This window comes from Epinephelus lanceolatus, chromosome 8 (genome assembly GCF_041903045.1).
Source record: "Epinephelus lanceolatus isolate andai-2023 chromosome 8, ASM4190304v1, whole genome shotgun sequence".
Taxonomy (NCBI): domain Eukaryota; kingdom Metazoa; phylum Chordata; class Actinopteri; order Perciformes; family Serranidae; genus Epinephelus; species Epinephelus lanceolatus.
The window spans coordinates 1,254,741-1,281,263 of NC_135741.1; the positions used below are offsets into that span (position 1 = coordinate 1,254,741).

Here is a 26,523-nt window from a genome sequence, read left to right on the forward strand (position 1 = left end):
GACGGTGCCAGTGACGTCACTTCCCGGTTGAGACGGCATTTTTTACGTCAGGCCGTTTGGTGGATCTTTATTTTCATTTATTTCACCGTCTCTGAAAGTTTAATACAGAAAAGATAACAAATAAGACGTGATGATAAAAAAATTCCTTTGGTAAATCATGATTATGAGACTATGAAATAAAAAGTCATAATTGTCACAAAGGAGGTCACAATCTTGAAATGGTGGCATAAAAAGTTATGACGGAGCCTAACATATGAGATGAAACAGTCATAATTAAAATATGAGATAAGACAAAATTAATAAACTTGACATTATGAAATAATATGTGAGACAAAATTGCGAAATAAAATTCTAAATTATGAGATTAAAAAGTCGAATTCATCACGAGATATAGGATGAAAAGTAATAAGTCATAATCATGAGATAAGTCAAAATTATGATTTAGGTCAGAAATAAAAGATAAAATATCAATAAAAAGGCGAAATTCTAAGATTGAAAAGGCATTATTTAAAAATATGAGATAAAAAGGCGAAATTAATAAAGTCGAAATTATGAGATCAAATTATGAGATAAAGTTGAGATTAAAAAGTCAAAATTATGAAACAAAAAGTCAAAATGATGAGATAAAATGTCGTCTTTATAATCTAATAATACTAGAGACAAGCAAAATGATGAACTAAAAAGACAATTGTGAAATAAAACCTAGAAATTATGAGGTGGAAACTCATAGTTATGAGATTAAAGGTCATTCTTATGAGATAATAGTCTAAATTAAGAAAGTTGAAGTGATCAATATCACTGAATAAAGTTGGAGCGACTTTTTCAGTCATTTTATAAACTGGTGGAATAAATACTTCCTCAGAACATTTCTTCACTGAGCTGATAAAATGCAGCAGAAAGAAAAAACTCAGAGCTTCTTACTAAAATGAATTTATGAAAGTTAAAATGTCCAGTTTGTCTTGACTGAATTTTCATATCTTTGTTTGTCATCATGCCCAGTTACAGTCACTGAGATGTTGTGTTCAGGCTCCCTCCAACAAAAGCTCTAAAGGTGTATCTGACATCAGTGTAATAAACATATTAATAAAACAACAGCTGACATACGTTGATCTTTTTCCAGAGGAAATAAACTCTCTGTGGGACTGTTCATCATTTTCATGTGATGACACGTGTGCAGGTGACAGGTAGGACAGGTGTGACAGCGCTGTAGTTTGAGCTGCTGTTAAACTGTGTTGGTGAAAAGTGGTTTTAATTTTCCATCCTCAGCATCACTGATCAGAGTGGTCAGAATATTAGAAACACAGCTCAGAGCTCAGACCCTGCCGGGGGACTGACAGTCACAGGATTATGACCCTGAGGGAGCGCTGGCTCCTGTTGGGGGTGAAAGGTGAGCTGTGTTTCTGATGAGCTGATTGGACAGCTGGCTCTGATGTAAACTGCAGGTGGAGGTGGGTGGAGCCAGTCACTCACTGTGATGACAGACAGCAGCAGAGAAGAGAACAGGTTTGAAAGCCCCTGATAACTTCAGTGGATAAGGGACTGTTTGTCATTCATGAGGCGGGAGAGGGTTAGTGATTTTTGAATGATTTTTTTAGTGATTTTTAAGGAAAACATATTTTGTTATGTTTTGGTTTTGCTGACATTTTTTTTTCTTGAAATTTTTTTGGTGATTTTATATATACATATATATATGTATATATATGTATATATATATATATATATATATATATATATATATATATTGGTGATTATTAAAAAATATGTATAAAGGCATGTGTTCTTTCAAAATCTTTGGCTTTTCTTTATATAATTTTTTTGTTAATGTTTAAAGAAAACATGTTTGGAGGGCATGTTTTCTCAGAATGGTATTTTTTATATAATTTTGGCAAATTTTGCTTTCTTTAAAAAATTTGGCTTTTTTTTTCTTTGAATTTTTTTGGTGTTTTTTTAAGAGAACATTTATGGTGGGCATATGTTCTTTAATTTTTTTTCCTTTTTTTTCTTAAAACGTTTGTTATTTTTACATGTAAAAGAAAACCTGTTTGTACGGTATGTTTCCTTTAAGAAAAATCCACCAGTCACTGAGGGAGGCTCATGAATAAATATTTGTAGCTTCGGGGAGGGTAAAACACAAAGTCACACTTCAGCCACCCCCCTCCTCTGATAAATAAAGAACAGTCCCTAACCTTCATGTGATCAGAGAAAAGAGATCAAAGCAGACACACAATCAAGATAGGCTCCACAATTCAAAGTGTAAAATCAACACTCGTAAACAAAACAAACAAACAAAAAGGCAGATAAAAACAGGATCACAGAGACAAAACAGACACATTCAGAGAAGCAGCAGCATTCATTAATAAGCTATCACTCAGCAGAAGTTTAAACTGTCCTGAAGCTTCTGTGTTCACATACAGCATCTCCACGGTAACAAGTACGCTGTCCCATATTTCTGAGTCTTAAAAGTGAAGATAAATGAAATGTTGGCTAATAAAACTCATTAAACTGGATCTCAGGTATTGACTCGACAACATTCAGTTGTTCAGATATTTTTTCCTGCTGCGTGTCAAACCAGCGAGACGAGCTCAGAGAACTCAGACACAAATCTGTGGTGTGATGTAATCAGTAATAACAGTTTGTTCCTGCAGATGCTTGTCACCAGTAAGACGTCGATTAAGAAAATATGTTTCCATGACCTTTAAAATTTAACAGCTCATAAGATGATTGGCTCAGAAACTTTGTGGTGGCAAACTCTGATTGGTTGGAGTGAGAGTATACATGCAAATAACAGAGTGAAGCTCTGACAGAGCGACCCTGCACTGATCTGGGATCAGCTGTTCCTGTTAGAATCAGAGAAACAAAATGAGATTGGAACAGACATGGAGCTGTCTGTCCTGGTCATAGTTTAACAGAAAATTGTGATTGTTGTTGTTATGATGACATCATACGGCTGCGGGGCCATGACATGTCACACTCACTAGTTTAAGAACTCTGACTGTCCACACTGAGCAGACGTTGATGTTCATCGTGCAGCCTGGGCCTATAACCGTGCGTCGTACAACGCCACTGCTCATTTGGTCGTTGCTGTAAAACCTCACCTCACTTAATTCACAATCCATCGCAAATGGGTTTGTACAGAAGATCAACACGAACTCATCCCAACTCTTAAAATACCACCATTTTGTTTAAATATGACATGCAGGGTACCCTCCTGTGTTCGTTTGGACGTTCAGGGACGGCGTGTCAATTTATGTTGCTTACATGCATCGTGTCTTTTCAAAATACACTTGTACAAATGTACAGTTTCTGCTCATTAGATGCATACAGTGGTTTTCAAAATAAACTTGTGAACATGTGAGAACATGTCACAGCACCTGGAGGAAACCCACGCTGACACGGGGAGAACATGTCGGAGCACCTGGAGGAAACCCACGCTGACACGGGGAGAACATGTCGGAGCACCTGGAGGAAACCCACGCTGACACGGGGAGAACATGTCGGAGCACCTGGAGGAAACCCACGCTGACACGGGGAGAACATGTGGGAGCACCTGGAGGAAACCCACGCTGACACGGGGAGAACATGTGGGAGCACCTGGAGGAAACCCACGCTGACACAGGGAGAACATGTCAGAGCACCTGGAGGAAACCCACGCTGACACGGGGAGAACATGTGGGAGCACCTGGAGGAAACCCACGCTGACACAGGGAGAACATGTCGGAGCACCTGGAGGAAACCCACGCTGACACGGGGAGAACATGTCGGAGCACCTGGAGGAAACCCACGCTGACACAGGGAGAACATGTCAGAGCACCTGGAGGAAACCCATGCTGACACAGGGAGAACATGCAAACTCCGCACAGGGTTTGCAGCAGGACCCACTGTGCGTCCTGCTGCAAAAGATCCCTCTGAGTGTCAGAACCTGACGCCGACATCCACTGACAGAGCGGCAGTATTTGAAGAGTTGGTAGTGAGAACAGTTTGGGAAGTTAGCCACCATGTGTAGGAAGAACTGGGGCACATTTAGTCTCAAAACGCTGTGCACCGTTTTGATATTAATTTGGTTTCCAAGTTGAACGACACGTTTGCTCGAAACGATGTGCACCAGGCCATTACCTATGTTTTTTGGTTGATCTTTATGTAACATTTTTGTTTTTATTTCACACTATCCCATGCCAGTAAAGCCCCTGTTGATTAAACTGTCCTAAACCCTGCCGTATTAAAAGGCAGTGCGACTGTGTAACACAGCAGGGTGACCAACGCACCGCTGATTCTGTTTAAACATTTTACGTCTGTTTTCTTTAAAAATCTCCAAAAGGCTTTTTTCAATTCCAGGATTTCATGTTCAACTTTTAACATCAATGCTTCACTCCAAAAATATAATTTTATTTCGCTCATAATGCTCCTGACTCTTTCAGCTGTGACCACAGTACTTTGCTCTGTACGACTTTTAACTGCAGTAAAATATCTGAGTCCTTCTCCCAGCAGACGTTGATCTGCTGTGATGAAATGATGCGTTCACACGAACCCTGGTGTCATTACTGACTTCTTTTATTTAACTGTCAGTAAATCACAGAGACTGAACCAGTTTGTGGAGACAGAAACAAAACATGACAGGAATCTGTGGGAACATCGTGTGTTCGTGTGTCGGGGTGGAGGCGACATACATTAGACATACATTAGAGAACAACACAGAGAGACAGAGAGACAGAGGTGTCTCGTCCACACTGAGGTTCAGTCCAAAAACGTCCAGAAGGTAAGACCACACTCCGTCTGTCTCTGTCTCTGTAAAAAGTAGGAACTACTTGGATCCTTTACTGATACCACACTGTAAAATACTCACTGCATTAAATATGTTCGTAAAGTTAATCAGTAAAATTCATTTAAAGTATTAAAGTATCAGATGATTGTGACTCAGCGCAGGATGTTTCTGTTTGAGCTGGAGCTCATTCTTATCTATTAACTAATGATTATTTTTGTTATGGATTCATCTGAGTTATGATGGCCCAGTGCCAGGCTTTGCATCGAAACAGCTGCCGTATGTTTCATAGTATTGTCACATGATCAAATTCAGACACACACCCAATCATCACTGCAAATCTGTATCTGACAACAATACCAAATAAAATAAGAAATGATTCATTGAAATGATTTTTTGAAATAGTTTATTTATAGTTTTTATATTTTCTGTGTAAAGAAGAAAGAAACACTGACGGAGATGTGTTTGACTTGTGGAGGGCAGATACAGCATCTGCAGTTTAACGTGAGTTCTTCTCTGAACACCACAAATTTCTGAGGTGGCGAGTTGAGTCACTCACAAGGGCCCGTTCTCTGCTCCACTCAGACTCAGTGTGAGGGTTTTTGTTTTTTAAATATTTTGTCTTTATATTTTAGTTTATTTTTCCTTCTCTTTCCAACCAAACATCTTTTTTTAAAACCCTGATGACATTTTCTCAGGGAAAGACCTGACGACCTGACAGTGTACGTTGGGGCTCCAGCTGCATTTAGCGCGAGAGCGGACTAAACCATTTTAAGCCTTGAAGGGGTGAGACGGGCCTCAGGGAGCGTCCACAATTTTATTTACACAAGGTCTTTCAACTGATTTATTCAGCTGATTTAATTTAGTTTTTGGCCTGTCTTACTTACAAATAAAAAAATTGCAAACAAAACCAGCCTTTTTCGACTTAAAATCTTTCTCCAATTTCAGGAATTAGTCAGAGTCACTTTCTTCACATATTATCTTCAAAGTGTACTGTTGTAAATAAACATTTTTGGAAATATTACAATAATCTGGAAAATTACAACATGTCTTTCTCCTAAAATAATTCAACTTTCAAACTATTGCAATTTTTTGTCTTGAAACACTATGACTGAAATATTTTAAGTATTATTTCAAAATACTTCAACTTTAAATTTAAAATGTAAAAACTTTTTTAGAAAAATATTCTAGCTCAGTTATATACTTGTAAAATACGTTTGTTTGTAATACTTCAACTTTTTCAGTATCACATATTGTTCTGACTTTTTCTGTAAATGTTTAAACTGCTTCTCATCAGACTTTGTTAAAAACATTTTAAGGTACATAAAATTTGATGAACAGATTTTGTTGTTAAATTTAAACGTAGAATAAACAAAGCTGCAGGAATTAATCTTCACATGTTTAACGTTTGTTTCCTCAGAGCTCTGACTCGTGTTGATCAGTAACTTTATTTTTAATATCACTGACATATTATAATTGCTCAACGTAAATACGTGTCGACAACATTAATTAATCTTTTAAAACAGAATCATCTCAGGAGTGAAAACAAAGCAGAACCTAGAACCCTCTCACAGGTTCTCCGGGTCCACGTGGAGCTGCAGGTCACAGGCTGTTCAAAAGATCCACGTGGTGTTTCGTTGGAGCTGCAGAGACGCTGATGGCTTAATGTCTCAGAGATGCTTGTCAGACTCATTCTTGTCTTGTTTTTCGGGCTCTTTAGTTTGAGGGCTCCCGGCTGATCTCAGAGCTGTCAGCTGAACAACAGGTGACATTTACAAATGAAGCGTCTGCAGGTGTTTCATCCCCGACAGTCAGAGACCCGTTAGACCTGTTTGTCTGCAGCATTAACAGGGTTTAAAAAGATGTGAGTTTAGTTTGATCTGCTGTTGATGCAGATACCTTCATGAAGACACGTTCAGGGCTCACTGACACTCGTCATTTAAAATAAAATCCACATGATGAAGAGTTTTTCATTCACACGCAGACACACGTCTGTGTCTCTGTTGGTCAGATCAGAAATCTGATTCTAAGACAGGTCCTTCCAAGTCGACTCCTACAGAGACTATATAGGCAAGACTCCTTCCTACCATTCCTCAAACACACGCTGTAACAGGTTACCGAGTTCCTAGGTGTTCGTCATTGAAGAAGCCCCGCCTCCAATTAAGGCAAATTGTGCACAAAGAATTGTGGGTACTGCATGTAAACATGTGCTTAAGTTACTTCTGTAACTGTGTCTCTGAGCAACCTGTTTTATCTTTACACTGAATGTACTGTTAACATGATGTTAGCCTGACCTTAGCACGATGTTAGCCTGATCTTAGCACGATGTTAGCCTGACCTTAGCATGATGTTAGCCTGATCTTAGCACGATGTTAGCCTGACCTTAGCATGATGTTAGCCTGACCTTAGCACGATGTTAGCCTGATCTTAGCATGATGTTAGCCTGACATTAGCACGATGTTAGCCTGATCTTAGCACGATGTTAGCCTGACCTTAGCATGATGTTAGCCTGACCTTAGCATGATGTTAGACTGACCTTAGCATGATGTTAGCCTGACCTTAGCATGATGTTAGCCTGACTTTATCACGATGTTAGTATGACTTAAGCATGATGTTAGCCTGACATTAGCATGATGTTAGCCTGACCTTAGCATGATGTTAGCCTGACCTTAGCATGATGTTAGTATGACTTAAGCATGATGTTAGCCTGACATTAGCATGATGTTAGTATGACTTAAGCATGTTAGCATGACTTAAGCATGATGTTAGTATGACTTAAGCATGATGTTAGTATGACTTAAGCATGATGTTATCCTGACCTTAGCATGATGTTAGCCTGACCTTAGCATGATGTTAGCCTGACATTAGCATGATGTTAGCCTGACCTTAGCAAGATGTTAGCCTGACCTTAGCATGATGTTAGCCTGACTTTCGCATGATGTTAGCCTGACATTAGCATGATGTTAGCCTGACCTTAGCATGATGTTAGCCTGATCTTAGTATGATGTTAGTATGACTTAAGCATGATGTTAGCTTGACCTTAGCATGATGTTAGTATGACTTAAGCATGACATTTACATGAGTTTAGCACAATGTTAACCTGACTGTAGCTTGACTTTAACATGATATTAGTTTAACCCGCCACCTCTGCGCGCCCATTGCCAGTCTCCCTCTGCATCTCTCCTTGGGCTCTGCGTTGTGTTTTTGTTGTTAAATGTGGCGGTGGAGCGCCGTGCTTGCAGGTACAAAGGAGGCACTGAAAGCGGGGTTCTGGATTGTGGTCGACCTGGACCACAGTTTTATTCTTCAAAGCAAACATTCAGTGCGATCCCTGCTGCTGGCATCTCATCCTCAAAAGTACGGCGCCAGAGACAGTTAACAATCTGAACATGGCGTCCCAAAACAAAAGCAAATCTTAAAGCTACGGCGTCATGCCAGGGACAAACAGTGCAAAATGCTACATTTTTCGTAAAATAGACAACAGCGCCTTCTACTGCCTTAAATAGGTATCTGCCTTACATCAGCATGAGTGTACCTTGATGTTAGCAGGACGTAAGTATGACATTAGTATGACTTTAGCCTGTGTTTTGCATGATGTCAGCACAACTTTAGCATGAGTGTAGCCTGCTGTTAACATGAGTTTAACATGAGTTTAGCATGATTTGAGTATGACTTTAGCATGATGTTATCATGAGTGTAGCCTGACGTTAACATGAGTTAAGCATGATGTTAGCCTGTTTTTAGCATGACGTTAGCATGACTCAAACATGACCTGCTGTGTCTCTTCCAGTTTTCTGTTAGCTGACTGTCCTCCTCCAACATGCTCCGCCTCCTGCTCTACCTGGCTGCACTCAGTCAGCTCACAGGTAAACACACACCTGACTTCACCCAGCTCCACCTGCACCACCTAAACTCACGGTGTCATCTGTTCTCATAGCTCTGACGAAAAAACTGTTATACTTTGAGAATCCAACTTCAGTATTACAACTTTTATCTCAAAATATTATTATTATTATAATATATGGTTATTATTATTAGTAAAATACTATGAATATAATCTTTGAAAAAAAAATTAAATATTATGACTTTATCCTCGAAATAATATCAGTGAAATATAATATATATTTTTTTGCCTGAATATTACAACTTTAATCTTACATATTTTAACTATAATCTCAAATTATTTGATTTCTGTAATTATGACTTTTTCTTCTTGAAATACTACAACCTTACTCTCAAAGCATTTTTCTATTAATCCAGAAGCATTATAATTTTATGTCCAATAATTTCTCTAAATAGTAAAACCATTTTCTCAGAATATTATAACATTTGTCCCTTTTAAGACTTAAATCTCAAAATATTACATTTAAAAAAAAAAAAAAAGCCCACCTTGATATGGCGACTCAAATCTCAAGACTTGATTTCTTTTATCTTTAAATATTATGACTTAAAAAACAAAGTTTTTTTCCTTGAAATGATAGAAATCAACATTTGATTTTAATATAAAAATATTATGAATTTAAACTTGAAACATTTTGACATAAATGTTGAAAAGAAAGAAAGAACTTCTCCTGAAAATATTTCACTTTATTTATTTTTTTGTCAAATTTCAAACACTTATTTCAAGATTTTCAAAAAATATTGACTTAATCTTGAAGTATTCTCTTGATACTAATATTTCAAATATTGCTTTCTCTTTGAATATTATAAACTGAATCTCAAAATATTCTGGCTTTTAACTTTATTTGTCACTGTGAGCTAACATTTTATTTGCAGCTCTTCCAGATGACTAACTTTATTTCTGAACTCTCACCATGTCTGCAGGTGGACAACAACAACAAATTTCCACCTGCACTGTGACTGGCCCAGCTGTCATTGATTTCAGCAGCAATGTTGGTGCTGTCGGAGATCACTGCGCATTCACTCTGGTGTCAGGTGCGGGCCTCCAGGTGATTGGTGCCTTCAAGGAACGCCGCCGTCAAGACGTTAGTTTCTTGGACCATGTGATCCTGCAAGTGGACGGGGCGAGTGATAACGTTCAGCTGAATCAGGGTGGTAAAGTGCAAGTAAGCGGTCTGCAGCTACACTGACTTTTAAAAAATTCAACAGGCAGCAGAATGTTAACTACCTCACATATGCAGATGATACTCAACTTTATATTTCAGAAAACCGTCAGACTTAACGACTTGGTGTGGAGGGTTATTCAGACAGAACTCAGATACTTCACATACTAATACTTCAATGATCACAGACATCACAGAAAAAGACAACATGTTACTACAAAGACACAAAACAACAAAGTGATGCAAAAGGACCAAACAGGAGTGTTTTCAGTCCGAGGTTAACTTTCAGCAAGAAGTTTGATGAATCCAGGCTCAGGTCTAACTGATCACTGGTTTGTTCTCAGTTGTGTTTGTCGGTTTCTGCAGGCGGGCGACACAACGCTGAGCCTGAGCAGCACACCTCAGACTGAGAACAGCGTGGAGCTCTCAAAGGATGAAAACACAGTCACTGCCAAAGTGACGCTCTCCACCCACACCATCACTGTCATCTTCGACGGCACCACCGCACACATCCACATGATAGGTGCAGAGATACACATCCTATGTGGTTAAAAAAGTCCTTGTTGTGTGTATGTGCTGGATGATGGGATGTAGGGAGGTCAAACACAAAACCTGACAATGTGAGTCTGGTACAGACCGAAGATTCACAATGACACCAAACAAGACAAGATTCACTGACAAATTAATTGTCTTATACTAAACATGTTATCCCCACAAAAACAACATACTAACATTATTAGCACAAGCCTATGGCATTATACGTTGTATAAATTAGCCTAGCAGCTAGCTAAGTTTTTCTCTACTCATACGAAGCCAGGATAAATCACACACAGGACTTAAGATGCAGGTCTTCAGTCAGTTATGCTGTATTTAACATCTTAGATTTAGTTTCATCCACAGGTCTGTGCTGATTCATTCACTCCTAAATAATGCTTTGTCATCTTTGGCGATGTGGTCGCCCACTGACATCAGTCCAATCAGCTGCTCCTGTGCGCTCAGCTCATAGGTGGAGCTCAAACTCAAAGTACTTAAGTGATATTTTAAATCTGTTTGACACAAGGTGCAGGTTACTGCTGACTGTCAGCCGAGCTGTTTGAGAGTTTTTAAAATGAAAGGAGACTTTCAGAAGCTCAGTGGTGTCGTTATTTTCCATCACTGCAGCAGCAGGGAGCTGGATGTTCAGACCTTAATCACATCGCGATTAATGCGTTAATGCCTTCATCTATAACGCGATTTTCACAGCAATTTTAATAGTGGCCCAACAGTGGTACTGCAGTTTCCAGGTTCATGTGACACCCTGAAGTCCAAAAAGACTTTTCCCCATTGACTTACATGGCGAAAGAAACGTCTGTAAATCAGTGGATGCATTTCTTTGAGCATAACCAAGTTAAATGACTCGTCCCGCTATCATGATTTGATCCATTTGGTCTGATAACATTTGGAAAGTCTAGAAAAGCTCAGCTTGCCTTCCTTAAGTCTTTAATGCACCTGCTCTACGGGCCCAATGATGCAGAAGCAGCGCCAGTCATCAGGGTAATCTCACGCTGCCTTCATGCGCAACTTAGCAACTTTTATAGGAATGAACGGGGCCCCACCACCAATGCTGTATCCAGGAAGGGCGCCGGGCTTTGACACCAATTTTCTTAGTAGCCAAACAGTGGTACTGCAATTTCTGGGGTCCGTCCTGTGATGCCCTGCGGCCCAAAAATACATGGACTCACACTGTGAAAGAGACGCCTATAAATCAGTGGATACACAAAATGACCTGTCTCGCTATGATTTGATTCATTCAGCCCGATAACATTTCCAAAGTCTCAAAGAGCCGCATGACCAAATCATTTTGTCACCATTCAAGTTAGCAGAGCACGCAAACAGAAGTCAGCCACTCGGCCGGCGGAAGTTAGCCGCTTGGCTGCCGTAAGTATCTAGCGTACTTGCTCTATGGGCCCAGTGATGGGGTAGCAGCACTGATCTCCCAGGTGATTTCATACTGCCTTCATGCACCACAGAGAAACTTTCATGGGAATGAATGGTGCCCCGCCACCAATGCTCTATCCAGGTCTCTAAATGCATCCATGGAGTTTACAGACTGGTGACTCGCAGCCACCACCGTCCAACGCCAACCACAAAAGCACCACCAACACGTACAAAATAGACATAAGACCATAAGCATTGGTGCAAACTGGCAGGTTTTCAAAACTTTGCAGACCGGAGTTTCGCAAGTAAGTGTGAGTTTAACATGTCTCGTGGTGAATCTTCGGTCTGAACTCAGCTTTGAAATCATTCAGAGAGATGAATGAGCAGCTTTATGTTCTGATCCAGATCAGGGTCAGTCGTTACAGGGACTGGAGTGCATGTGGACTGTTTTGTCTCTGCAGGATCGCCCACCCAGACCCAGACGGGTTTATGTGTGGACTCCAGCAGCTCTCAGGATGAACTGAAGGACGATGACTTAAGCTCCGACAGGTAAGAGATATCTTCAGCACCTGGACGTTCACAGACCGCTGCTTCATCACATTACTGAGGTCTTCTGCTGTTTGTTTGTCGCCCCCTAGCTGTGGGAAGCAGTCCACTGAATCTAACAAAAACGGGATCGAGTGCTCCAAGATGACTCAACAGTGAGCGGAGCCACACCTGAACACACACTTTCCTCTTATCCAATGAAACATCAGATATGTGTCACACATTGTTTATCTCCCGCTACAGCTGTGAGCTCCTAAAGGCGGCGCCGTTCACCTCCTGTTCCATCGGCCCTGATCCCTACTTCACCGCCTGCAAGGATACGCTATGTAATTACCCGGCGGTGGACGGTCTTGGTTGTCAGTTCCTGGAGGCGTACGTCGGAGTCTGCAGACTGCAGAATGATGCCACACTGGACGACTGGAGGTCACAGACCGGCTGCTGTAAGAGCGTCCATCACTACCTCCTGCTCTGTAGTTACCAACAGTCCAGCAGTGGTGTCTGACCGAACTATCTGTGTCTGCAGCACTCTCTCAGAGCTCCTGTCAGAACACCTGTGGCGGTCATGAATTCTGTGGTGAAGACATCAGTGGTAACCCCGCCTGCCTCTGTCGGGGTCACTTTGCCTCCAAATACAGACAGGCAGATTCTCTGGGTAAGAAATCAGATCTCACTCCGTCCACCATCACCAGTCTTCACAGGTGTCCCTGAAACTGTCTCACAACATTTACGAATTTCTGATGTTTTTTCGAAGAGGACGTGACGAGAGGAACGGATCAGCACATTTCACTGCCGTCGCCCACCTGAAACACTCTTTGTGTTTGAAGGGCGATGTTGTGAACGTCAGCTCTGGGAGGTGAAGGGTTAAGAGGAAGGTTGTTGTGTTTCCAGTTGAGGAGGAATACAGCAGATGGCAAATCCTCAGAGGAGTGCATGAGCTTTATGTTGAAGTAAAACACTACAGTCGGAGGAAGTGATATAAACACTGACTGTGATCCTCAATGAGGACATGAGAAACTGTTGCTTGACAACAATAACATCACAGAAACAAAGAAGGTAATCATGTCTCAGAAGTCTGAAATTCACCGTTAACGAACATAGATGCAAATATTAATTCACATTTAACACAAAATCAATATTTAAAGTTCCGGTGTGTCAGATTTAGGGGGATTAAGTGGAGTCTAGCTGTCAGGATTACAGACAGCAGTGTTACTGTAATTCTGACAGCTGTTTTAGATTTAGGTTATTAGTTTAGATTTAGTCTTAGTCTTGATGGTTAGGGTTAGTTCATTCATGTAGTCCGATGTTTTCTATATGTTTTTCTCTTTAAACTAATCCAGTGAGTCTGATTCATGGATCATAAATCAGACACAAAGTGACAGGTTGTATAAAATGATGTGTGTGTCATGTCTCCAGCAGTGTGTGACAGGTTTAAGGGCTGATTTACGAGCACACACTCACTGATCATCATCTGAAAAGCTCAACATCTCTCTATTTATGCTCTCAACAAATAACTAATGTGAGCCAACTAGGATTTGTCCCCAGGTTCATTGTAAACTCTGACTTATCCATGTGACTGTTAAGAAGCAGAAACATAACTTGTTTCTTCATGTGCAACATGTTAGTCTGGAGGTTTAAACTGGTGTCCTCTCACAGAGTTGGTGATTCAAACTAAACTTTCATCTCTGTCAGAGAAAACTAATCTGAGTTCAGACTGTTTACTTACAGCACAGCTACACTCACAGATAACTGAGCCTCCTACCTGCCTGTCAAACACCATCAACCCACAAACCTTCTCCAGTCCGGACTGAGTGGAGTCCTGTGGGGTGAAGCTGTGAAGGCTGCGAGCGGAGCTAGCTGCTAACAGCCACCGCTGCAACTAACAAACTCCACAAATCCATTCAGCAGCTCCACCATCCACAGTCAGACACACACGGCTGATTATTTACTGCTGAATTACAGCTCACAACTCGCACCAACGGCTGACGCTGCTCCACTCTGACTGTTTCTGCTGGATACTGACACGTTAACCAGCCTGTCGCTCATGCTGCACCTGTAGATAATTACAAGCACGGCCGTTCTCGGCTTTTGATGTCTGACAGTTTACCACTGACATTTTCACCACGTCTCATCAACGAAAATGAGACTTAGATTTCATCTTAGTTTTTATTATCAGGATCTATTTTTAGCTCGTCATCATCTTGTTTTCATCGTGGAAAAAAGGTTGTCTATGATTTTTCTTTTTTTTTTGTCATAGTTTTGTCAATGAAATTAACACCATTTCAACCAGATTTCAACCAACTGAAACTTCTCCTGGTTGGAATTATACACTAAAGAAAACACACTGATTAGATTATACTGACTTTCTGTCCCCCTAAATCCTACACACTGGTCCTTTAAAAATGCTTTTCATTTGTTCTTAATTTTTGATGTACAAACAACAAAACTATTTTTTCTTGTTTGTTTCTGTCTCCTCTCGGAAGTTTGTGAAGCAGCAAACAGAGGTATACAGTTGTGTATCATCTGCGAAACATATATTTGATATTGTGCTGACTCATGATGTTTCCCAGAAGCAGCAGGTGAAAAGAAAGTAGAAAGGGGCCCAGAATACTTCCCTGGGGAACGCCTCAATCAATATTAACACAATACAACAATACACTAACAGAAAACTTTCCTTTTTCCCTGTTCAGGTGACGCGACGGTGTGTGGGGACAACATGGCTTCAGTTTCTCTAGCTGCTTGTCTCCTGGCAGAAAAAGGCATCCACCACTCTGACTTACATCTCAACGAGCAAAGCTGTGGAGGGGTGTTTGATGAAGACAGTGGTATGGTGACCTTCACCTTCAAGTCCAGCAAGTCCTGTGGAAGTTTGATCACGGTGGGTGCCTCTCCTTTACTAAAGGCCTCCAACAAATTGTTGTCAGAGTCTGAAGTCTCCTTTCTGACGTCAGTTTCGGGGGACTGAGTCCAACGAGCTTTGCAACTTTCCGAAAAAGAAAATCTGACAATCAGGCCCACAGGGTTTGAACTAATTTTTAACACAACTACTTCCATCGTCAGCTGAGCGTTACACCACAAATGTTTTTTTTAATATCGTCTGAAAGTGTCCTCCATTTGTACGATTTGTGGCTACAGAAATGCCGTCAATATAAATGTAGTCTGTTACAGCCTGATAAGCACTTCGTCTGAAAAGGCCTTGAGTTTAAAGTTTCCTGCATCTCTAATATCCTGCAGTGACACCATCTGACTCCCTCTGACTCTGCAGGCCAAAGAAAACAAAATCTTCTACGAAAACACCATCACGACCGACAGCTCCACTGGTCCGATCTCTCGCCAAAACCCAGTAGAAGTCAGTTTCTCCTGCTTCTACAACCAGCCGGAGGACCAGAGCATGGCCTTCACAATAAAAGGAAGGTGAGAAGGTCAACACCTTGTACCATCGTAAGTCACAGCTTTTAAAGGGAAATTTCGGTTTATTTCAACCTGTCTCCTATCATCCTAAATTTGTTTCAAATGACTAGTGCCGAAAAATAATAGTTAGCATGTTAGCCGTTAGCCTAGATACAGCCGGGTTGCATAGTAGCGTCAGACCTGTTACAACGTAAGTGAACGGGCAACCTTCAAGTGCAAAGTTAGTCCACTAAACAAGCTTTTTTTTCCACAAAGACCGCCTCATATCGTTAGGATAAATGTCAGAGAACATATAGAAAACGACATGTAAACATGTTGTCTTACCTTACCGGTGTGCTGCCATGTTTGTTTGCCATTTAACTCTGCTTTCTAAAGCGCGGCCGAAATACTGTATATCTGGCGGGCTCTAGATAAAGCCCAGCTGGATACTACTCCAGGTGGAGGTGTCTCGTCCTCGGTCACATCCAGACCTTGAAAATAAGGCTGCAACCGGTCCCATTCCTTGCAACAGAGGCATTCCTCTTCTGTGGGCACTGGGGCACAGCATTCACAGGTACACCACCAATCTCCAGAGCTACGCAGCCTTGCAGCAGCCATTCCTCCTCTCTCGTCCTCTACCTGTTGCACCTCTCTCTCTCTCTCCTCCTCCGTTCTTCAGTTTCACGAAGCTCTTCGTCAGTGTATCCTTCCAGCTGTTGCTGCTTGTTCAGGCACGCTATGAGATCACTGCTTGTTCTCGCAATATTTCGGCCGCGCTTTGGAAAGCAGAGCTAAATGGTAAACAAACATGGCAGCACACTGGTAAGGTAAGACAACATGTTTACATGTCGTTTTCTATATGTTCTCTGACATTTATCCTAACGATATGAGGCGGTCTTTGTGGAAAAAAAGCTTGTTTAGTGGACTAACTTTGCACTTGAAGGTTGCCCGTTCACTTACGTTTTAACAGGTCTGACGCTACTATGCGCCCCGGCTGTATCTAGGCTAACGGCTAACATGCTAACTATTATTTTTATGTCACTAGTCACTTGAAACAAATTTAGGACGATAGGAGACAGGTTGAAATAAACCAAAATTTCCCTTTAATAACTTGTAGATCCTGTCCCTCCTGGATGCTGTGATCACAGCAATTCAAACAAAGTCAGCCAATCACTGTGAATTCTGCGTGACCATTTAAAACAGATAAAATCTCAGGGCGTCGGTGGCTTAGTGGTAGAGCAGGTGCCCCATGTACAAGGCTGTTGCCGCAGCGGCCCGGGTTCGAGTCCAGCCTGTGGCCCTTTGCTGCATGTCACCCCCCCCCCCCCCCCCCCTTCACACTTACCTGTCCTGTCCATTAAAGGTAAAAACACCCTAAAAAATATCTTTAAAACAGATAAATCTCATGTCCCTAACCCAGATATCAGACCCCAAGATGGTACCTATTCATTCCAGTGTAGTAAACGCCAAAAGAAGCTTCACACTTCAGGTTTACGTCAGTAGTACGCGGCCCAAAAAATATGCGCAGTAGCATTTCTCCCGTTGGCCCCGCCCACATGTTCCCGCTCAGACTTTACATTGTGATGATGTCACAGATTTTTAAAATCTCTCAGCTTGAGATACGTTTTACAAATATAAAACCTCCATGGATCAAAAATTCAGAATAGAGAGAGTCATGATTGGGCTATTTGCAGTTGGAGGTGTCTCGTAACAGTTTTACAGGCGTCTCTTTTATAATGGCGGCCGATTTTTGGGCTGCATTTTATTTCATTTTGCTGCAATACTGCAAGTGGCCACTGGGAAACATTGGAGGCGAGGCTGAGCGCTGTTTCTGGGGGCCTGTCGGGACAGAGTCACACACACTTTACTTACTGTTAGCATCACATGCAAATGTTACTCAACGTCTGTTAATGGGTTTAATGACAGAGTCGAACTATTTCAGTGTCGGTGTGAGATTTTTGCGACCATATGGCTCGGTGTGGCTGTGTTCATGCTAACCAGGCAGTGAGACAGACAGAGAGAGCAGGAGGAGAGTAGCTTATGGAGTCCTTCAGTGCTACTCTGAATGGCAGCTATAGCTTATCGGCGGCAATCAGCTGTTGCTGGACGTCAGGATGTCAAACTAACTCAGCAGCAAAAACAGGTTAGAAAGATAAAGACAGACAGTAAAGGCTAATGTACAGATCACAGAGTAACAGTGAACCATCACATCACTGATGATCGAGACAGGAGACAATTGATGATATTCAACCAGCTGTGTGTCATCACAGTGTGTGCAGATGAATGATATTTGACACATAGCCGCTTGAATATCAGCAAAGTTTCCCTGTTTCCTTCACTGGTTCCCGTAGAGCAGGTCGGTCTTTATTCACTGTCAGAATAATTAAAACTCAAAAGCAGCATGTCTTCACATTCAGTAGGCTGTACCTTCAGGAGCGAGCTAACCCTAGACACTTCAGGGTTTAATTTTAGAACGAGGAGGACACGTACATCTCCTTCAGCTTCTCCAGCTAAGTATCACTGATACATGACGAGCTCCAGACACGACGTTTAGATCCACAAAACCAGCCTGAAAATGAAGGAAATCTGAAATGACTGAATGAGAGTCAATGGGACACAGAGGTGAAGCTGTCGGACCCTTGTCTGAGCTGGCCGATGCTATGCTATGATTGGCCAGTCTATGTTTGAGGGGAGGGACTTAGTGAAGGTCGATTAGAGCTGAGTTTGTGGAGGAAAAACTGCACCAAGGTTCAACAAGTAGTAGTGATGTGCCGATCTGACCCGTGTGTGTGTGTGTGTGTGTGTGTGTGTGTGTGCGCGCACCCTGCAGCGATGGTTTAAAGCAGATTGTAGCTGGATCTTGGAGTTACGGTGTGAAAATGGGCATGTTCTCCGACCTCGCCTGCACTCAACCCGTCGACTTTTCAAATGGGTTAACGACGGACATGATCATCTACATGAGCCTGGACAGTGATGGGCTGGATCCCTCCATCATCACCCTGGTGATCAAGGACTGCTGGGCAACTGACACGGCGGATGGCAACGGTCAGAGATACAACCTCATCGAAAATGGGTGAGCTGCAGGATTTGTTTCACAGAAGAACACAGAAACACAGAAACGTGCATTCACACCTCCATCAGCTGTGTGTGTGTGTGTGTGTGTGTGTGTGTGTGTGCACAGAGAACTCACAGGAAAAACTGATTCAAAAATATGTTGTATGTCATTTATTTAACATTTATGGTTTTTAACCATCTGATGTTTCTGGAATTTGCACATCTGGTTTGTGCACCTTATTGATACCTATATTGTTAATGTCTGGATCTATTGAGAGGCCCCTCACTGCAGTGTGCATTTCAGGGCTGAGCTTGATGTGGGTGGAGTCTAACATTGAGCGCCGCCCTGTGTGTGTAATTACCACTGTGTTAGTTGCCAGTTAGTTTGCTGGTATCTCATGACTCCTCTCCGCCTCACTCACGCCTGTGAGACTACTTTTTACGTAAGGAGAAAGGCCAGCACCTCCGGAGAGGCTGAGACAGACTTAGTGAAGCAACTTGAATTCTGAGAGCTAACCTGCAAACTGCTAACCCGCTAACCTGCTAACCTGCTAACCTGCTAACCCACTAACCCAGTGCCGGGGGCCACAGCAGGCTGGTGTTACATGTTTTCAAGGTTTCAGTGTTCAGAATTTAAAAGTATTGTCCACTTTTCAGTGGTGCCATAGAGTAAGACAAACATGCTCAGTGTGGGCGGAGGAAAATGTTTGACTCCGCCCACATTGATTGTCCATGGATCTATTTTCTTTCCAACTCTGTACTGCAGTACTGTACTACTTCAAGCCTCAGTGTGCAGGAATGTGTCCCATCTAACGTTGAAATCATATATTGCATTCAAACACATAGCGCACTCTAGCACCTCACTGTTTCAAACGCGTGTTGCAACTACGGTAGCTGCTGTGTACCAAAAAGCTATGATAACATTGATGAAACCATGTCATGGGATACTTCATGGAGTATTCATTCAGGCTGCTACACAGACACACGTGACACCAGGTGACAAAACCCCCTCCTCACCATGCTGGCTGTGTTTACAGCGTAGGACTGTTGGGGCGGGTGTAAATCCAAACAAACCAATCACGTCTGGTCTTTTGACGACTGACAAGTGGCTCAACCTCACACACCTCATCCCTCTCCACACATCACTGGCCTGTGACTGCATTACCTTTCTCCTTCAGCAGCTCTCTCCACCTGGGAAAGGCTGCCCCAATGTTCACCCTCGTTTTTTGAATTCGCTGCTCACGTTGCCTTTTTGATTCCCTTTGCGCTTTCCTGGCGACGAAGATTGCGTCTCCCGTGATGCTGCATGTGCATGACCCTGCATTATGCTCAGAGAGCGGGACAGTGTTATGCTGCAGTAGTGCCGGGGTCGTAGTGAAGCGCCTCTTGCTCCTCTCCTTCGGCTCCTCAGTCACGCAGCGCTGGCGTAAGGCGGGGCTGTATGTCCCTCGCTGGCGGAGGTATTCTCAAGATGGTGAAACGTAATGGAACCCTCCAGACGACTTACCCACACAATGTACAAACAAATCTGAAATTCTCCTTTTACCGGAATAAGTCAGATTATTGGTGGAGGTAATGAAACACCAGTGATGACATGTTTATGAATGCAGACATCAACAACAATGTTTTTTCCTTTTTTTTGCCTAGGCGAGGGGCATATGAACAGTTGTGTTTCGTATTTATTTTGATTTTTAATGAAAATGAAAACACGCGGGCAGGTTGAGAAGGCATTAAACAGTTTTTGGTTATTTAAAAAAAAAAACTTGTTTGGAGGGTGTACTCTCTGAAAAACTTTTCGGTGATTTTCTTTTTTTTAAAACACTTTTCGTCTTTTTTTGTTTCTTTAAAATCTTTGATGTTTTTTTTTCCTCTAAAAATCTTTGGCAGTTTTTTATTTTGAGTTAGGGGAGGGGCATACAAATGTAAATGGCTGTGTTTTGAATTATATTTTATTTCTAAAAATGTGCCTTATAAACCCACTGGCAGGAAGACATGTTCTTTAAAAACTGTAAAAAATAAATAAAATAAAATTAGATAAATAAAAAAAAGAGGCTTTTTCCAAATCCAGCTCGTAGTAATTACATTTAGAATATGAACCAGAATCTATGAACTGAAGTCTGCTGATGTCATTTTGAAATTAAGTTAAAATTTCTGGAGCCTGGAAAATAAATGAGTTATTATAGTAGTATTTCTCATTTCTATTATCATACAGAGGTCATGTTTAGTTTGTCTGACTGTGACACTGATTGAAATGGTGCCTGACTGGTTGTAGAGATGTTGGATCATGTGGAGACTGTGGATCACAGGAGACCAAACTTTTTGTTTCCTGCCTCTGAGCAGCTGTGGGAACCCGGACGACAACACAGTGAGTGTGGTGCCGAACTCAAAGGGAGGGACCGTCATAGCATTCCAGATGTTCCAGTTTAAGGGGAACAACGACGGCATAAACTTGAACTTCAACATGAAGCTGTGTCTGAAGAGCAACAAAAGCTGCATGCCGGTATGACTGTTATTATAGTCTAGCTCATTATAGCCTCTATCAGTCTCCATGTAGTCAAAGTGTCTCCAAGTTTCTCTTTCTGCAGTGTCCCATGGATACACAGACAATTATCACTGACTTTGATACTGAAGAAAACTTAAACATTGTGTCTGTAACTGTGAATCAGAGTTGCCTGAGCAAACGCCGCAGACGGAGAGCTGGACGGCGTCTGTTTGAAGACAAGAAACCAGCCCAAGTCTCCATGTCCTGGACTTAGGTAAGACACGAGTCTGCTGCTGGCTGCTTCCATCAGGCTACAGAGCGTTTCAAAATCAGGTGCATGAACTGGAACGGAAACTGTGTTGGTGGAAAAGAGGTTTCTAATACAAGAGGTAATCAGTTTGATGAAGCTGAAGGTGACTGGATGAAAACGAACCAGGAGTCGGCGTGGCCACAAGGAGGGGAGGGTCTTCATGTGTTCACAACAAAGAGGCAACAGAGGTCACTCAGTCTGTTTCCACGTCGTCAGAGGAAATTAATTTATTGTGTCAGTCTTTTAAAATCCCTGTAAACATGTCAGTGTGAGTGAAATGGTCCTGCAGTGAATGTGTCACAGTGGGACTAACACACCCAGATCATGTGACTCCTGCATGTATACAGTCAATCAGACCCAAACTGGCCGAGGCGCTCTGAGCATGCTCCACAGTTTCCGCCCCGGGCTTTGACCCGGAAGTCCAATAGCATTAAATGTGTAAGAGAAGAAGAAGCCGGTAACAACATGGAGAAATCTACATCCAGAGCCGTGACTTTTTGGACGGACCAAATGTACAGAGCTGTAAAGTTGTCCACCATGGTAGCAGTTAGCTGCTAGCTAACCGTAGCTAACTTGTTTGTCCATTGTTTGGTCTGTGACGTAATAGGTCAACAGGAAAAAGGTCCAATACTAACAAGCTGAAAGGGGGCATATCTCCACCTATCGTAGAGGAGTCGCGCATACTTGGCTCAATAAATGGATTCCCCTCCCGTGCTTGTATACTGGGACAAGGACAGTAGGCCAGTTAGATGTCCTCGTCCAGCTGGGACTGGAGCTCCACTTCACTGTGACTGGAGACAGACTGACTGTTAGAAATGGTTCCTGCAGGTCTGAAGAAGACACCTGTTCATCACACAGCAGGACTGATGAGACCTTTGTTCTGGTTCTTCTCAGGTTGTTTCCATCTTGGAGTGACTGACCCGCCGTCGACCTTCAGAATGATTCGCCCCATATCTACAGTCTCTTCATGTGAGCTCCATTATCACTGGTGTGAAGTTGTGATAAAACAACCACGATTGATTCAGTCCAGTTTATGACATCTGAAGCTGTGTCTCCTGAGGTGGGAGGAAACATTCAGGTCCTGTCTGTACGCATCCAGATATTTTTAGAAAAGGATATTTTTCCCCTCCATTTAAAAAAAAAAACAAACTCCGTCCACACAACCTGGTTTTACAGAATATCTCCATCTACACTAGAACACTGAAACGACTCCAAACACTCACATGTGCAGTGTTCACACAGACAGTGTTGCTGCTGCTGCTGTAACTTCTGTATTTCCACAACTGGATGCCAGTACTCCAGAAATGTACGGAGCTGTGCAGCCGCTGAATTATCAACAACATGGTCCTGATAATATTTCACAATAAAAGCCTCGTGTTAAATAATGAAGCGATTCTGTCCACAGAAAAGTCATCGTGGACTTTTATTTTGAAACTGAAACAGGAAGTGTTGAGTAAAAAAAAAAAAAAATCATGTTTGTGAAAGATATGATAATATGATCATCAAAATACTATTTTCACTTCCTATATTTTGCAGAAAATGCAAAACAGGTGAGACTGCTTATCCCTCCATGTTCCGCAGCTGAGCCGACCTGTGGTCCGGCCGATAGCTGTCTGTCTGTGAAGTGAACAGACTAACGTTAACACCTCCTGGAGATCTCATCACCGCTGATTCCCATTCAGTTTAAAACATACAAGTCATGCTCTGGACATGTGAGAGTTTTCCTCCAACAACAATCCCACTCTGGAAAATGTCCCACCATCTGCTAGTTCCACCGGTCCTGATCCAGAACCGTCGTATCCAGTAGACTTTAAACTGCTGACACTGAGGTGGAGCAGAAACACTGAACACAGCAGACGCCTCTGGTCATCTGTGAAGTGGTGAGTTTAAAGGGGAACTAATGTTGTTTTCAACCTGGGCCCTATGTTCAGATCTACTTCTACTTATGTCCTATCACTCATTTAGACAAAAGGAGATCAGAAAATAGGGCCCAGGTTGAAAAAAACATTAGTTCCCCTTTAAGTGTGAAGTCGTCATCAGGCCGAGCAGTGCGAACAAAACATCAGCAAACCAGCAGTCCTCTATTGTTGTTGTTGTTGTTTCCAGCACAAAGCATCAATAGGCATGTGTGATTTGAGAAGATGACATCATTGTTTTCCAAACACTCCGTTTGTTCGTCCTCACAGATAAACAGAGTTTTGATAAATCTCTGTTTCAGTGACCTGAAAATTGCGTGTGGACGAGAGGCCCGAACATGGAGGCAAATATCTGGAAACGTACAGACGGGGCCTCGGTCTGATATCAGCATCACAGATACTGAGCTCCTGAAGGAACTGAATCTATAATCAATACTATCAATCAACTAAACATGGTGAAGGTTTGATTTCATATGTATCTGCACTAACAACTCTTCCTGTGACCTGTGGGTTTCTGTCAGAGCTGATTTCTTCAGTCTGGAGGACGAACTCAAGTTAAAACATGTTAACAGATGAAGCAGCAACACGTCAGCTGATCCTCGGCAGCGACTGTCTGACCTCATCAAGTGTCATCACTGTCAATGCAGCCTGAACTTGTTTCAGCTCTGACGTCACATTTGGTTGAATTTAGGTTGTGAAGTCAAAGTCAGGTCAACATCTAATGTAGTGATGCTCAACTAGCTGCCCGTGGACCAAATCTAGGGTCCCATTTATAAACACTGCGTACGCACAAACGAGGCCTGAAAGAAGTGCACGCCACTTCCCACACAAACGCTGTGATCTGTAAAAACAGACTTGATGGGAGAAACTTTGACCCGTGCTGACAAACATAAGGGAGACAAGAAACTGGCAACACAGATGGTGAGGTGGAGCCTGATTGACTGTACGTACATTATAAGTACGGATCCAATGCATTGTTTTATAATGAAGCAGGGTGCTGCGTGGCACAATGAAAATAAGTTAATTCATGATGGGAGTTTTTTTTTCCTTTTTTAATGTAAATGAGGAGCCAGGGGAGGATCCGTCTGACCCCCGACACAGGTCCTGGTGGAGCCCCGAATGTCCTCAAACCTAAGAAACACCCCTGTGGACACCTCTGACCTGTGCAGGGTGTTTGTGACCGTCCGCTGGCCTCCTATCATTTTACAAATGTTGAGTATCCCGGGTCAAACGCCAACATCGATGTTTTGTTGGTCTGAAGTTGTGTTAAGTTACCAGACTCCAACGTCGTCCAAACGTCTCCTGCCAGCGTCATCTTCACATCGGAGTACGTCATTTAATAATGAGGTAAAGACAAAAAAACAACAACATGTCAACAAAAACATCATAATAATCTTAACCCCATTTTCATTCCAACCAAATTTAACAGCTGTCCGACAGAAGAGTCCGGCGTCTTTCTGACGTCATGTTGTGCCAGCTGGGTTCTTATGTTTCAGCCTCTGTCAGCTCCACAGTTTTGTTCTTTTACTGTTGTTTCATTTTCATTTCCTGCGTTTGTGTTGTTGTTATTGTTGTTGTTGTTGATCAGCAGCCGGCAGCTCTTTATAAGAGACGTCACCGCAGAGAAACATCATCCATCAGCTGTGACTGAAGAGTCTGTCTCACTGACACTCAGAGACACTGCTGTTGTCTTCATGTTGTCTCATTGTTTGTTTAAGCATCAACAAAAAAAAAAAAAAATAAAAACAGGAATGTGGGTAAAAGACAAACGAGTTTTGGTGTCTCTCTCTGTGGACAGACTCCAACAGGCTGCACATCAGCTTCACAGACAGACAGACAGACAGACAGACAGATGTGACTCACCTGAGCTGAAGTCCATCCTTCTCTCCTCCTCTGAGGTGACGCCATTTTGTTTCCTGACAGATCTCCTCACACTGATATAACAGCAGGCTAACTGTTAGCATCATTAGCATCAGCAAAAACATAAATATTGTTGTTAGAAGTGTCTGAAGGCGGCCATGTTTGCTCCACAGCTTCTTCACCACATCTCTGTCCACTCTCAGCCCGCCTTACTCTGCCTCTGATTGGCTCTCCCTGACAACCAATCCCACGCCTCTTGTCTAAACCTAACCAATCCCACCAACAAAGGCAACCAGAACCAGCCAGTAAGTCTGGGTCGATCCGTCACCATCCTAGGATTGACAAGGTGCCCACAGGAAGGACTCACTGACTTTAACTGTCGGGGTCGGGGAGTGAAGGAGGTCAAGCGACGGCGTGAGACATTTAAAATATGAAATATGAGTAACTTTATTCTGTTACACTTTAAACTGATGATATTCTCAATACAGTTACTGTCTTAGAAACAGAAACCTGAAGGAATTAGTTTTGTTGTATTTGCTCTGACACAATGTCTGAGTGTCAGTTTGATCACATTGTCTGAGTCGGCTGCGAGCGACACAGAGCTGCTGTTTGGAGCTAAACTTTTATCAGATGCCCTGTTTGTCTTTATTCCTGTTGTTGCTTTGACCATGGACGAGGAGCGTCTGATTCATGAAGCTGAAATGAGGATTTATCTCCACGATACGTCTTTATTTCATCACAGAAACCTTCACAGGGTGTCAGCTGTGTGGAGGGAGATCAACATGGAGGGGAAAGTTTCAGGTTAATAACCATCGCTAATAACAACCTGCCAACTGTTGATTATATTGTTCCCAGTCTCCAGTGGAGTGCACAGCTGATTGGTAGCCTGCAGTGTTTGTTAAGATGATGCTACAGATGTGCATATTTAACTGACTGATGTGAACAGAGAGCGTCGCTCGCTTGCTACCAGGACACAGTTTAAAAGTCATATGAGGAATTTTCCATAATCAGATTAAAAAACGACGACGACAGAGGAGACGCACGGTCAGGACACTGTCAGGTGTTCCAGGCCTGGAAAGACCCAAACAAGAGTTCAGGAAGATGATTCTGAAGTATTTTAAACATAATCCATAATATTCAGAATCTGTTATTTAGTTTGAGTGATGTGATGAGACCAAACACTGGCTCCACACAGGGACATTCACGTTGGCACATCAGCCACCGTACTTCCT

The 26,523-nt window shown here is 42.3% G+C and overlaps 1 protein-coding gene across 1 annotated transcript; it reads left to right on the plus strand.

Annotated features, from left to right (window-relative positions):
* The first annotated feature begins 4,677 nt into the window (after window positions 1-4,677).
* LOC117258484 (alpha-tectorin-like) lies at window positions 4,678-25,200 on the plus strand. The gene is made up of 14 exons (XM_033629448.2): window positions 4,678-4,753; window positions 8,547-8,622; window positions 9,581-9,822; window positions 10,186-10,342; window positions 12,198-12,285; window positions 12,375-12,437; window positions 12,526-12,722; window positions 12,806-12,934; window positions 14,970-15,157; window positions 15,545-15,693; window positions 18,500-18,742; window positions 21,064-21,223; window positions 21,390-21,479; window positions 22,410-25,200. Exons 2-13 carry the CDS (start codon window positions 8,577-8,579, stop codon window positions 21,477-21,479), a joined length of 1,752 nt encoding a protein of 583 aa, XP_033485339.1. The 5' UTR covers window positions 4,678-4,753; window positions 8,547-8,576; the 3' UTR covers window positions 22,410-25,200.
* The last annotated feature ends 1,323 nt before the right edge of the window (window positions 25,201-26,523 follow it).

What these genes read in the sequence shown, in the direction of transcription:
- LOC117258484 (XM_033629448.2), top strand. Translation starts at nt 8,577, where the DNA reads ATGCTCCGCCTCCTGCTCTACCTGGCTGCACTCAGTCAGCTCACAG. An exon ending in GATGACTTAAGCTCCGACAG is followed by an intron (nt 12,286 to 12,374) that starts GTAAGAGATATC and finishes GTCGCCCCCTAG; the next exon opens with CTGTGGGAAGCAGTCCACTG. An exon ending in GCAACAAAAGCTGCATGCCG is followed by an intron (nt 21,224 to 21,389) that starts GTATGACTGTTA and finishes ACTGTGAATCAG; the next exon opens with AGTTGCCTGAGCAAACGCCG.